The 13,085-nt window shown below is 39.0% G+C and overlaps 1 protein-coding gene and 1 pseudogene across 1 annotated transcript in view; one reads left to right on the top strand and one right to left on the bottom strand.

Annotated features, from left to right (window-relative positions):
* Window positions 1–13,085, bottom strand: part of CHMP3 (charged multivesicular body protein 3) — a 67,921-nt gene that overhangs the window by 35,329 nt on the left and 19,507 nt on the right. Inside the window, 1 exon segment of the mRNA XM_070573697.1 lies at window positions 1,389–1,449. Within this exon segment, the coding sequence (XP_070429798.1) occupies window positions 1,389–1,449 (61 nt within the window).
* On the top strand, window positions 2,329–2,764 carry LOC139075712 (small ribosomal subunit protein uS9-like; annotated as a pseudogene).

Here is a 13,085-nt window from a genome sequence, read left to right as displayed (position 1 = left end):
CCCCACAAAGTCCAGCTGCTGCAGCCTCCGTGAACCCTGATCTCTGTCTCCTCAACTCAGTGAGACCACCATGCTCTGTCTGGAATCCTCACCCATGTGCTACAACCCAGAAAGTTTCTCCAGGAAGAAAATCAGGGTCATATTAGGGCTCTCTCCTTTTGTCTTCTCTCTCTCAACAATCAAAATCCTGCACTGCCAGTTGTCCAATATTTCAAAAGGGTTGTTTCAAAGATTTTGTCCAGTTTTTAATTTATTTACAACGGGAGTGCGAGTGCAAGTCTGAAACCATTCCTCCATTGTGGCTGGGAGTGGAATTCTTCTCTCCATTCTTTTTTTAAGGGAGTGATATTGGGATATCTCTATGGTATTACTTCTTCTCCAAATATGAAAGTAATAAAAATCACCAAAGTTTTAAACATTACTATCTCTTTGCAAGTTACCTTTATTTTAAGTGGTACTCAAACAGCAATCAACGCTCTTTAGAAATACATTTTCTTCAATTTACAGTCATGCTAAGATAAACTAGAGTAGTGAAAATGGAACTGCATTCTTCACCTAACACAATTTATTTAATTTGAATTCCATAAAATCATTTCTTTGTAAGTAGGAAGAGGTTTCTATAGTTCTCTTTTTTTAATAGCTTAAATCAACACAAATTTATTCTTTTACAATTCTAGTGGTCAGAAGTCTAAAATCAAAGTGTTGGAAGGGCTGCATTTCTTCTGCAGGCTTCAGGGGAGAATCCACTTCCTTGCCCCTTAGCTTCCAGAGGTCAACTGCACTCCTTGGCTCATGGCCTCTTCCTCCATCTTCAGAGCATGTCACTCCAGCACGTGGTTTTGTGGTCACATCCGCTTTGCTCTCACTTTTTCTCAACATACTGCCTCTCTCTTATAAGGACCCTTGTGGTTACCTCGGGCCCACCCAGATAACCCAGAATAATCTCTCCCACCTCAAGATCCTTAATTCAATCACACCTGCAAAGTCCCTTTTGCCAGCTAAGGTACCATATTCACAGGTTCTGGGGATGAGGACAAGGACATCTTTGGGAGGCCATTACTCTACCAAAGTATGTGAGCAACTGCTTTGTTTCCAACACTAACCTGGAGGCTAGGAAATCAGAGATGGATGAACACGGCCCCTCCCTCCTTGAATAGCTGAATTCCAGACCAGAGGAAAAATTTAGTTCTCATAAAATGTAAAGTTTCTTTGAGTTCATTATGTCTTGTTTTCTTATAATGATAAGAAAGCAAAATAATCAGGACAGCTATAAATAATTAATATAAGAATATACTATGTCTTACAGTATGTAGAATCATTTTATTTTTATGAACTAATGCAAAATATATCAAGGAGTTGAGAATAGGAGACATAAAATGACAATTTACCTCTTATTTGCCTGTCAACAACTCTCATCTCCTTTCTTATCTTCAATGACCATTCATTGACCTGGGAAAAATTTTAAAGAAGGAATTATATGAGAAGGCAACACTTTTAATTCACTGAATTTTAAAGAATTTTATATTAAGTCTATATTTATTCCAGACACAAAAGAAATAAAGCCATTTTCAAAGAAAGAGCTTTGGGGCCAAATTCTATTTTTTTCATCTTTTTATTCACAGTATACAGAAGTTCCAAGCTATTCAAAGATTCTTATCTGAAGACAGGCAGTAAGAAGTACTTTATACAAGACCTCACAGAGAATTCAATACCCTGCAGGTACTTAAAGACTTGTCAAGAGGTGCATGGGCATAGATAGGTTTTAAGGGCATCAGAAGATCTTCAACTTCTGTACATATTTATTTCAAAAACTGCTCTGCCTGTGTCACGAGAGTTCACCTTTTCCTTTTCCCCTTTAACAATAATGTTTTTTCATTTTACAAAAGAAAGATATTCCTCTAACTTGTCTTTTATTACCATGATATATTTCCCTGAGAGGCAAAAACCTCTGAAGCACTAAACATAGGGCCAACTGGAAACAGTGGTGCAAGTGTTGAGAAAATAGTGAATGACTCTAATGACCGTCAAATTCTTATGCAAGTAAAGTATTTTCCAACTGTTCAGTTTCAAAAAAACTGAAGGAAATTCTGAGCTGCCAGCTGATAAGTCATTAAAACTAAATTTTACATGAAATCACTGTGTGCTTTTTGGCATATGACACAGAAGTTCAAAACTGAGTGACAGTGACATAACAAAACTCCTTTCATTACCACCTACTTACTTAGATTAACATGTTTCTCAGAAACTTGAGTCTAACAAAACATAACATAAGGCTTTCTTCCACTTTTAGCACCTTAGGATGAGGATCTGTTGTCTACACCTGCAGCCATGCCATCCAAGGGCCCTTTGCAATCGGTGCGGGTCTTGGGATGCAAGAAGACGGCTACAGCCCTGACCCACTGCACAGGGGGTAACGGCCTCATCAGGTGAATGGGAAACCTCTGGAGATAATCTAACATGATGGCTGCAATACAAGCTACTAGAACCTGTTCTGCTTCTGGGCAAGGAGCGATTAGCTGGCATGGACCTCTGTGTCCATGTAAATGGTGGTGGCCACGTGGTCCAGATTTACAAAATCCGCTAGTCCACCTCCAAAGCCCTGCTGGCCTATTGCGAGAAATATGTGGCTAGGATTCCAAGGAGATCAAAGATATGCTCTTCTAGTATGACTGGACCCTGATGGTAGTTGATCTCTTATCGCTGCAAATCCAAAACGTTTGGAGACCCTGCCGCCTGCAATCGCTCCCAGAAAGCCTACCAATAAGCCTATTATGAGGATCAGGGTTCACGTGTATAATAAACAATGATTATGGGAATAAAGGTGTAAAAAAAAAATAAAAGAAGATAAAACAGGAAGAGAACTGATGCTGAACCTTTTAGCATTCATCCATGGATATATGAACTAAAAGCGTTAAAAAATCCAGACCACTGGGGCCAGCTCCGTGGCCGAGTGGTTAAGTTCGCGCACTCTGCTGCGGCGGCCCAGGGTTCGGATCCTGGGCGTGGACATGGCACCGCTCATCAGGCCACATTGAGACGGCGTCCCACATCCCACAACTAGAAGGACATGCAACTAAGACATACAACTGTGTACAGGGCGGGTTTGGGGAGATAAAGCAGAAAAAAAAAAAAAGATTGGCAACAGTTGTTAGCCCAAGTGCCAATCCTTAAAAAAAAAAAAAAAAAAGGAAGCTTGGCAACAGTTGTTAGCCGAGGTGCCAATCTTAAAAAAAAAAAAAAAAAAAAAAAATCCAGACCATTAAGAGAAGATGTATTTCCTACAAATTTCACTTTTAATGATTTAATTAAAATCATTATTTACGGGGCCGGCCCTGTGGCCGAGAAGTTAAGTTTGTGCACTCCGCTTCGGCAGCCCCGGGTTAGCCAGTCCAGATCCTGGGCGTGGAACTATGCATCACTCATCAAGCCATGCTGTGGCAGCATCCCATATAGAAGAACTAGAATGACCTTCAACTAGGATATACAAATACGTACTGGGGCTTTGAGGAGAGGAAGAAAAAAAAGAGGAAGATTGGCAACAGATGTTAGCTCAGGGCCACTCTTCCTCACCACTCCCCCAAAAAAAGAAGACGACAATCAGAAAAAAACCTTTAAAAAAAATAAAATCACTATTTAACAAAAAAACATTTATTATGCAACAACTATAGTAACCACTCAGAAGAAATATTAAAGCACTTAAAACTGTATGGTTATACTATTTTTAAAAATTTTAATGTTAGGTTTACAAACATTTTTTAAGTGAAATTCACATAACATACAATTAGCCATTTTAAAATGTACAATTCAGTGCATTTAGTGACCTCACAATGTTGTGCAATCACCAACTCTCTCTAGTCTCAAAACTTTTTCAGTATGTCAGAAGAACACACTATATCCTTTAAATAATCTCTCCCTATGTCCGGTTCCCCCCACTCCCTTGCTTTTTATCTCTTTTGATCTGCTTATTTGGGTATTTCATGTAAAATAACTCACACACTATGTGGCCTTTCGTGTCTGGCTTCTTTGATTTAGTACGGTGTTTTCAAGGTTCATCCATGTTGTAGCATGTATCAATACTTCAGTTCTCTTTAAGGCTGACTAATATTCCAGTGTTATGTATATACCATTCATCCACTGTTGGGCATTTGAGTTGTTTCCATTTTTTGGTTATGTGAATAGTGCTGCTATGAACATTTGTGTACAGGTATTCATTTGAATACCTAGTTTCAATTCTTTGGGGTATATGCCTAGTTGTGGAACTGTTGGGTCATATGGTAATTCTGTTTATCTTTCTGAGAAACTCTAAAACTTTTCAAAGGGCTTCACCATTTTACATTTCCTCCAGCAGTGTACAAGAGTTCCTATTTCTCCACATCCTTACCAACACTTATTTTCCAATTTCTTTTTATTATAGCCAAACTGCTGGACCTGCTGAAGCATATTATCTCACTGCAGTTTGGATTTGCACTTCCTTAATGACTGAGTATCTTTGCATGTGCTTGGCCATTCGTATATCTCCCTTGGAGAAACGTCTATTCATGTTTTCTATCATTTTTAAGTTTAGTTGTCCTTTTCTTGTTCAGTTGTATGAGTTCTTCATATATTCCGATAGTAGAACCTTATCAGACATAGGATTTGCAAAATTTTTCTTTCATTCTGCAGGTTATCTTTCTACTTTCTTGATAATGTCCTTTGATGCACAATAGCTTTTAATCTTGATGAATTCCAATTTGTCTATTTTTTCTTGCGTTGCTTGTGCTTTTAGTGTCATAGCTAAGAATCCATTGCCAGACATGAGGTCATAAAGATTTACCCTATGCCTTTTTCTAGGAGTTTTACGGTTTTAGGCCAAAGACCTTCATTTAGGTCTTTGATTCACTTTGAGCTAATTTTTGGATATGAAGTGAGGTAGGAGTCCGGCTTCATTCCTTTGTATGTGGCTACCCACTTGTCCCAGCACCATTTTTTGAAGGACTATCCTTCCCCCACTGAATGGTCTTGGCACCCTTGTAGAAAATCAACGGGCCATAGATCAAGGGGTTTACTTCTGGACTCTCAGTTCTATCCCATTGGTCTATATGTCTATCCTTATGCCAATACCACACTGTTTTAAAACTACTATGGCTTTGTAGTAACTTTTGAAATCAGCAACTGTGAGTCCTCCAAATTTGTTTTTCTTGTTCAGTACTGTTTTGGCTATTTGCGACCTGTTGTATTCCACATGAATTTGAGGATCAACGTTTCCATTTCTGCAAGAAAGGCATTTGGAATTTTGATAGGCATTGCACTGAACCTGCAGGCTGCTTTGGGTGGTACCGCCATCTTAACATTAAGTCTTGCAACCCATGAACCTGGAGTGTCTTCCAGCAATGTTTTGTAGTTTTCAGTGTACAAGTGTTTTGTTTCCTTGGTTAAATTTATTCCTCAGTATCTTATTCTTCTGAATGCTATTATAAAAGAAATTTTTCCTTTATTTCCTTTTCAGATTTTTCATTGCTTGTATTAAAAAACAACTTTTTTTATGTTTACCTTGAAATTAGTAACTTTGCTGAATTTGCTTATAACTAGTTTTTTTGTGCATGAGGATTCTTTGAAGTTTCCTATATACAGAATCATGTCACTGCAAATAGGTAGTTTGACTTTTTCCTTTTCAATGTGGATGGCTTTTATATTTTTCTTGCCCAGTGGCTCCAGCTAGGACTTCTAGTACAATGTTAAATAGTAGTGGCAAAAGCAGGCATCTTTCTCTTGTTCCTGATTTTAAGGAAAAAGCTTTCAGTCTCTGACAATTTAGTACAATGTGGGCTGTAGGTTTTCATAAATGCCCTTTACCATGTTTAGCAAGTTCCCTTCTATTCCTAGTTTGCTGAGTGTTTTTTATCATAAAAGCTACGAAGAGATTTTTGTTCCAAGTACAATAGGATGATTACTAAGTTATTCTTAAGCACAAAACTATTACATTAGGAGAAATTCATGTGGTAAAAGTGGAATGGAAATAAACGGAAATTCTCCTTTCAAGGAGAAAGAGAATAATGAAAAATATCCAACTATAAATAAGAACTTGTGCACGTATGTTTTAAATGAATATTGATAGATATCAAATCACTGTGATACTTTTAAAGAGTAACGCCACAATTCTATTTAAACACAATATTTACAATATGCCAAAAATTACATCCTACGCAACTCTATTTAAACGTATGATAAAAAACATAAAATGTTGATTTGCAACTGTCCAAGAGGGTACACAAGTACTCCAAATTATTTTAGGCAACACATGAAGAAATTTGAAGACACTGTTAGAATCTAACCAGAACTTCCAGAAACAGCAAGAAGGAAATTCAAGGCTCATACATCCATTCAAATGTTTACTGAGCACCTGCTATGTACTGTTCAGTGTGCTAGCAATATAGGAGACAAAATAAAGACTCCATCTTATGAAGTTATATTCTAATGAGGAAAAACAGAAAACAAACAAACAAACATGCAAATGTATATATACTGTCAGAAAATTAGTATTAGAGAGAAAAACAAAGCAAGGAAATATGACGAGGGCAGTTGGGGGAGAATGGCTATTTTATACAGGGTGATGAAAGCTCAACTGCTAAGGGGACTTTTGAGCAGAGACGAAGAAATCTGCAAGGGAGCCCTGTGACTATCCACTATCCAGGCAGGGGCAGGGGCTGTGGCATTTTACTCAGTGAGAACAAAGCAACTAAGGGACCTAGACGAAAGAGAGTCCTTCATTACAGAATAAGAGGCAGGGGTAAAAAATGGGTTTGGTTAAATAATTTTTGTTTGAACTAGCAACTCTGATGGCTAACACTATTTCACTTCAGGTTTAGAGAAAAAATACTGAGCATCTATTATATACAAAGCAGTAAGTTACATAAGGCAGTGAGTTACTCCTAATCCTGTTTATTATACAGATAAATATAAATTTATTTTAGATTCTTATTTTCATGGATTAAAATATTGATTAGCTCCTATTATTTCTGTTTTCAATTGCTAATCCCTGAGGACAACCAATCTACTGGAAGCAATCCACCATGATAAGTACCAACCTGCAGCAGTTTACTAGAATTTCAGGAAGATCACCTAGGATAAGTTTCACAATTCAAATTTAAACCTTAAAATGAGGCAGAATGAACCAGTGCAGTTTTTAAGTTTGTTTTTAGTATCAAAATCCTTCAAATAAATGTAATATGGAACTCCACAAATAAAGGAAGTATTATGCTAATACAGTCACGCACATAATGATGGTTCAGTCAACGACTGACCACATATACGATGGTGGTCCCATAAGATTAGTACCATATAGCCAAAGTGTGTAGGAGGCTATACCATCTAGGACTGTGTAAGTACACTCTATGATGTTTGCACAACAATGAAATCACCTGATGACACATTTCTCAGAATATGTCCCCATCATTAAGCAACACACAAATGTAAACATTTATCATGTATGTTCACATTCAAAACTTTTCCTAATGTAAACTAAGTAAATGAGAATAATCTATCTGTCCTGATGAAAGATAAAACTTTAAATTAGTTATTACAATGTTATACCAACTTCAGAATCCAGCATATTTCAATATTTTGTTTTACATGCTCAGTGTGGAGAAAATTCTAATTCAAAGAGATTAAAAACTATCTTATTACAGCTACTTAACGGTTTGCCCCCCCCCTTTTTTTTTTTTTGGCAAGGAACATTGTCCCTGAGCTAACATCCATACCAATCTTCCTTTATTTTGTACGTGGGACGCTGCCACATCATGGCTTAATGGGGAGTGCGTGGGTCTGCACTTGGGATCTGAACCCATGAACGTGGGGCCACTGAAGCAGAGGGCATGAACTTAACCACTGGCCACCAGGCCAGACCCTAGTTGCCTTTTAATTTAAGGTTATCCACTGCTTAAATAAATCCAGAAGCTTGAAAGAAAAGTCATTAAACAAACGTTGCTTCAAAGTTCATCATCACAGTATTTAACTGCTGATATTCCTTAAAGGATGAGTATTCAATCTAAGACAACAATGGCGATGGTGAAATGACTTTTGCAGAAATGCACTGTTGCACTGTTTGCAGCAGCAAAAGATTCGAAATTACCTAAATGTATATCAAGAGGAGACTAACTAAACATATTAGAGAATTTCCATAAATGGACAGTATATTCTAACTAAAGACAAAAAGGCAATGCAATGATGACTCCTCACGGAATTAATTCTCAAAATGTAAATGAAAATAGCAAGGTAAAGAATATGCACAGTACGACACTAGTTACGGAAAAGAGAGAGAAAGAGGGAAGAAGAGAGGGAGGGGGGAAGGAGCAGGGATGGGGAGGAAGAGAGGAAGGCAGAAGAAGGGACAGATAGAGATATTTATATGTTCATATACAGTCACGTGTCACTTAACGATGGGGATATGTTCTGGGGAATGCATCGTTACACAATTTCATTGTTCTGTGAACGTCACAGAGTGTACTTACACAAACCTGGGTGGTGTAGCCTACTACACACCTAGGCTAAATGGTATAGCCTATTGCTCCTAGGCTACAAACCTGTACAGCACATTACTCTACTGAATACTGTAGGCAACTGTAACTCAGAGGTATTTGTGTATCTAAACTTATCTAAACATAGAAAAAGTACAGTAAAAAATATGGTATAAAAGATAAAAAATGGTACACCTGTATAGGACACTAACCGTGAATGGAGCTTGCAGGACCAGAAATTGCTCTGGGTGAGTCAGTGAGTGAGTGGTGAGTGAACGTGAAGGTCTTGGACATCACTGCACACTACTGTAGACTTTACACACACTGCACACTTAGGCTACACTGAATTAAAAAAAATCTTTTCTTTCTTCAATAATAAATTAACCTTAGCTTACGGTAACTTTTTTACTTTATAAACTTTTAAATATTTTTTTTAAGATTTTATTTTTTTCCTTTTTCTCCCCAAAGCCCCCCAGCACATAGTTGTACATTCTTCGTTGCGGGTCCTTCTAGTTGTGGCATGTGGGACGCTGCCTCAGCGTGGTCTGATGAGCGGTGCCATGTCCGCGCCCAGGATTCGAACCAACGAAACACTGGGCCGCCTGCAGCGGAGCGCACTAACTTAACCACTCGGCCACGGGGCCAGCCCCTAAACTTTCAATGTTTTTAACTTTTTGACTCTTCTGTATTAACACTTAGCTTAAAACACACATTGTATAGCTATAAAAAGTATTTTCTTTCTTTATATCTTTATTCTATAAGCTTTTTCCTATTTAAAAAAATTTCTTTTTCACTTTTAAAACTTCTGTGTTAAAAGCTAAGACAAATACACACATTAGCCTAGGCCTACAGAGGGTCAGGATCATCAATATCACTGTCATCCACCTCTACAACTTGTCCCACCGAAGGGTCTTCAGGGCAATAACCCGCATGGAGCTGTCATCTCCTATGACAACAATGCCTTTTTCTGCAATACCTCCTGAAGGACCCGCCTGAGGCTCTTCTTGAGGAGGTGTGATTCTTCTCTGAAATATGCCCAGAAACACGGTGGTTTGCTTGGTTTCTTTTTTTACCACAGATTTGCTTATAATTAGATAATGCATCATGAGCACTCCTCTCTATTAAAGAAAACCTTTTGGTGAGGGGGTTCATGTTTTCAGTTTTCAAGGAGCTTGTCAAGGTCTGCAAAAGTGTGTGCTAAACCTTCACTGTGAATTTTCTTCAGGGTTCTTTTTCTTCTCCTGCAGTTTCCTTTTCTCTTGCCTCTTGTTCAGCCACGCATTCCTGTTCCAACAACTTCTCATTAGTCAATTCCTCAGGAACCGCCCTAGGAGCTCCTCAATGTGATCCTCATCTACACCCAAGTTAAAGTTGTTTGCCACCTCAGCCACAGCCTTGTTGATTTTTGCAACCTCCTCATACTTTGCAAATCCTTTGAAGTCATGGACAATTCTCTTGAACGTCTTCTGCCAGATGTTATTCATACACTCCGTGGTGACAACACCCCAAAGTCCAAGCAAGATTGTTGATGCAGTCACAGATGTTGTAACCCTTCCAAAATTGCATAAGTGTCTTCTCAGTGTCTTCCTCAGTTACAGCAAGAGCCTGGGCAAAGGTCCTCCTTGGGTCATAGGCCTTAAAAGCTGCTATAACTCCTTGATCCATTGGTTGGATCAAAGAGGTGGTGTTTGGAGGGTGAAACACCACTGTGATATTGGGAGGAAGATCATCAATAAAAGGAGGATGTCCAGGAGCATCATCAACAATAAGCAAAATCTTGAAAGATACGTTATTCTCCAAACAATATTTCTCTATTTCGCTGGCACAGCAATTCAGGAGGCCATCTTGGAAGAGGAGCTGGGTCATCCATGACTTCTTATTGCTCCTGTCGTACAATGGCAGTGTGTGCTTATTGACAGATATGCTTGAAGGCCCTGGGGTTCTCACTGTGCCAGATCCCAAAGGGTTTCAATTTGCAGCCTGCAACACTGTCCTCCAGCAAGACTATTATCCTGTCCTTAAAAGCCTTGAAACCTGGCATTGACTTACCCTCTTTATGGATGAAAGTCCTTTCAGGCATCCATTCCCAGAATAGGAATATTTCATCCATATTGAATATTTGCTCTGGCAAGTAATTTTCCTCCGCAATCAGCTTATGTAGAGTTTCCAAAAATGCTTCAGCTGCCTTCACATCAGCACTTGCAGACTCACCACTCACTTTCACCTTATGTAACGAATAACAATTTTTGAATTGTTTAACTCACTCAGAGCTAGCAGTAAATTCAACATCGTAGTCAGATCCAGCCTTTTCTTTCAACACTGCAAACTTTTTGCTTTGCCCGTGACCGTCATGGTGCTGAGAGGGACACACTTCTGTGTCTGGTCTTCAATCCAGGTCATTAGAAGTTTCTCTCTGATAGAGTTGTTAGTCTTATTGCCTTCAATGAAGCAGATCTTTTAACAGCTTCTGTTGCTTTGTTCTTATTTTCCAAGATCATAGCTATGGTGGGATGCGACATACCTGACTGGCGCGCAACAACCATCACTGACTTTCCACCTTCATAGTCCTTAACCACTTTTAATTTCGTTTCCAAGTCAATCACTCAATGTGGCCTCTTACTGGCAACATTAGCAATGGATTATTTACGCTTAGGGGCCGTGATGAACAAAACAACACAAGATTAAATCAAGCACAAGAGACAATGATACAATCAAGAAACGCAATAAACACGAGATGCATGAGGCTGCTGCTGGTAGAACACAGCATACTGTTTTACAGTAAACTTTTTTTTGTAAGTAGAAAGAGTACACTCTAAAATAAGGATAGAAAGTACAGCATAGTAAATACATAAACTAGTAACATAGTTGTTTATTATCATTATCAAGTACTACGTACTGTACATAAATGTATGTGCAATACTTTTACACAAGTGGCAATGCGGTAGGTTTGTTTACACAAGCATCACCACAAACACGTGAGCAACGTGTTGCACCACGATGTTACGACAGCTATGTCACTAGGCAATAGGGATTTTTCAGCTCCATTATAATCTTATGGGACCACTGCCATATATGTGGTCTGTCACTGCTTGAAACGTTATTACGCAGCGCACAACTGTACTCATCTGTTTTCTGCATGTCTGTTTCTGAGCTATGGGATCCCAGTCCTCTAAACACTTTCAGGGTAGCCTCCTTCCAGAACCCTGGCTAGTTTTATGTTTAAAAAGTACAGCTGTCCTCATGTGCATTTTTAACTAAATGGACCAACCTAACTAAAGATAATCTAGAACTTGAATGGGGAACTTTTAATCTCCCCAAACTTGTTTTTCTCAGAACTAAGTTAGAAGACAGCGGCACTGGAATTAAACAAACTGAATGGGATGTCTATTTCAAATGGTACCTCGAGGCTTCCACAGGTATTCAGGACTCCAAAATTGCCTCTTTACAAATTAACTGTTTGTAAACTGAGGCAAATAAACGATTGAAAGAAGACAAAAAGGCATCAGAGGTCTCTTCTTCCCCTTCACCTCCAACACTAACTTCCTCTTTCCTACTGCGATATCCCCACTCCTCTGGACCCTGCACTTCTTCATTCTAATCCTCTCACCAAGCTTCCCTTTTTCTCTGAACTTCTTAAAGAATCTGCCTTCTTAAAATCAGACTTTCTGAAGATTCCAATGCTAAGCCCCTAATTTCATATGTCCCCTGGACTAAGCCTGAACTGCAAGCTATAGTCAAGGCCTTCCCTAAAGTAACTGAAGACGCTTACAGATTCGCCAAGGAATTTAATATAGTTGTCCAGACCTGCCAACCTGGTTTCTCAGACTTATATCAACTAGTCCATATGTTTGCGGCAAAGGCCAAGCCCAACAGTGGATGAAAACTGCCAACTGGGATGATTCTGAAATACCTCTAGAATTGCAGACGAAAGATGAGTTCCTTGCCCTATTATATGATCAGGCTCGTGGAATCACTACATGACTCCACCAGGCAATTCCAGAGCCTTCCCAAAACCTGTTGATTGGAATAAGATCTAAGCTTGCACTCAAAAACTCAATGAACCCGTGCATGATTATTACAGCCAACTCCAAATTGTGTTTATGGAAAATTCTGGTCTCTCAGTGGATGTGGCATCTACTCTAATTCAACTCTATGTTCATTAATGGGCTAGACTGAGATCTTTCTCTCCTGATTAAAAGAACCTTAATAGAATGGGAAACTACATCCACGCCAGACTGAGTTAATTTGGCAAGCCAATTAGTCCACACCCTAGATGATTCTACTAAGAAAAACACCCTAAAATCTTTAATCTCCAACTTCAACAGAATTGAGGACATTGGAAAAAAGACTGCTATAAAGTAAAACGCTCCAGGCCTCTACAGTCATCCAACCAATCCTTCCACCGTCTTCCCATTTCCCAGTGATGGGACTCTGAGGAATCACAGGGGTTTTTCCTGATCCTTCCTCTCAAGCGGCTCAGAGAAACAACTCTCCCGACTGGGAATGAATCTCTATCTGTCCTTATGAACACTGGAGCTACAATCTGGGTGCTCAACCCCACCGCTATTTAAACAGCCCCTGCCTCAGAGTACC

This window comes from Equus przewalskii, chromosome 14 (assembly GCF_037783145.1).
Source record: "Equus przewalskii isolate Varuska chromosome 14, EquPr2, whole genome shotgun sequence".
Taxonomy (NCBI): domain Eukaryota; kingdom Metazoa; phylum Chordata; class Mammalia; order Perissodactyla; family Equidae; genus Equus; species Equus przewalskii.
Note: the sequence above shows the minus strand (reverse complement) of the source record. Positions and strands in the feature narration are given on the sequence as shown.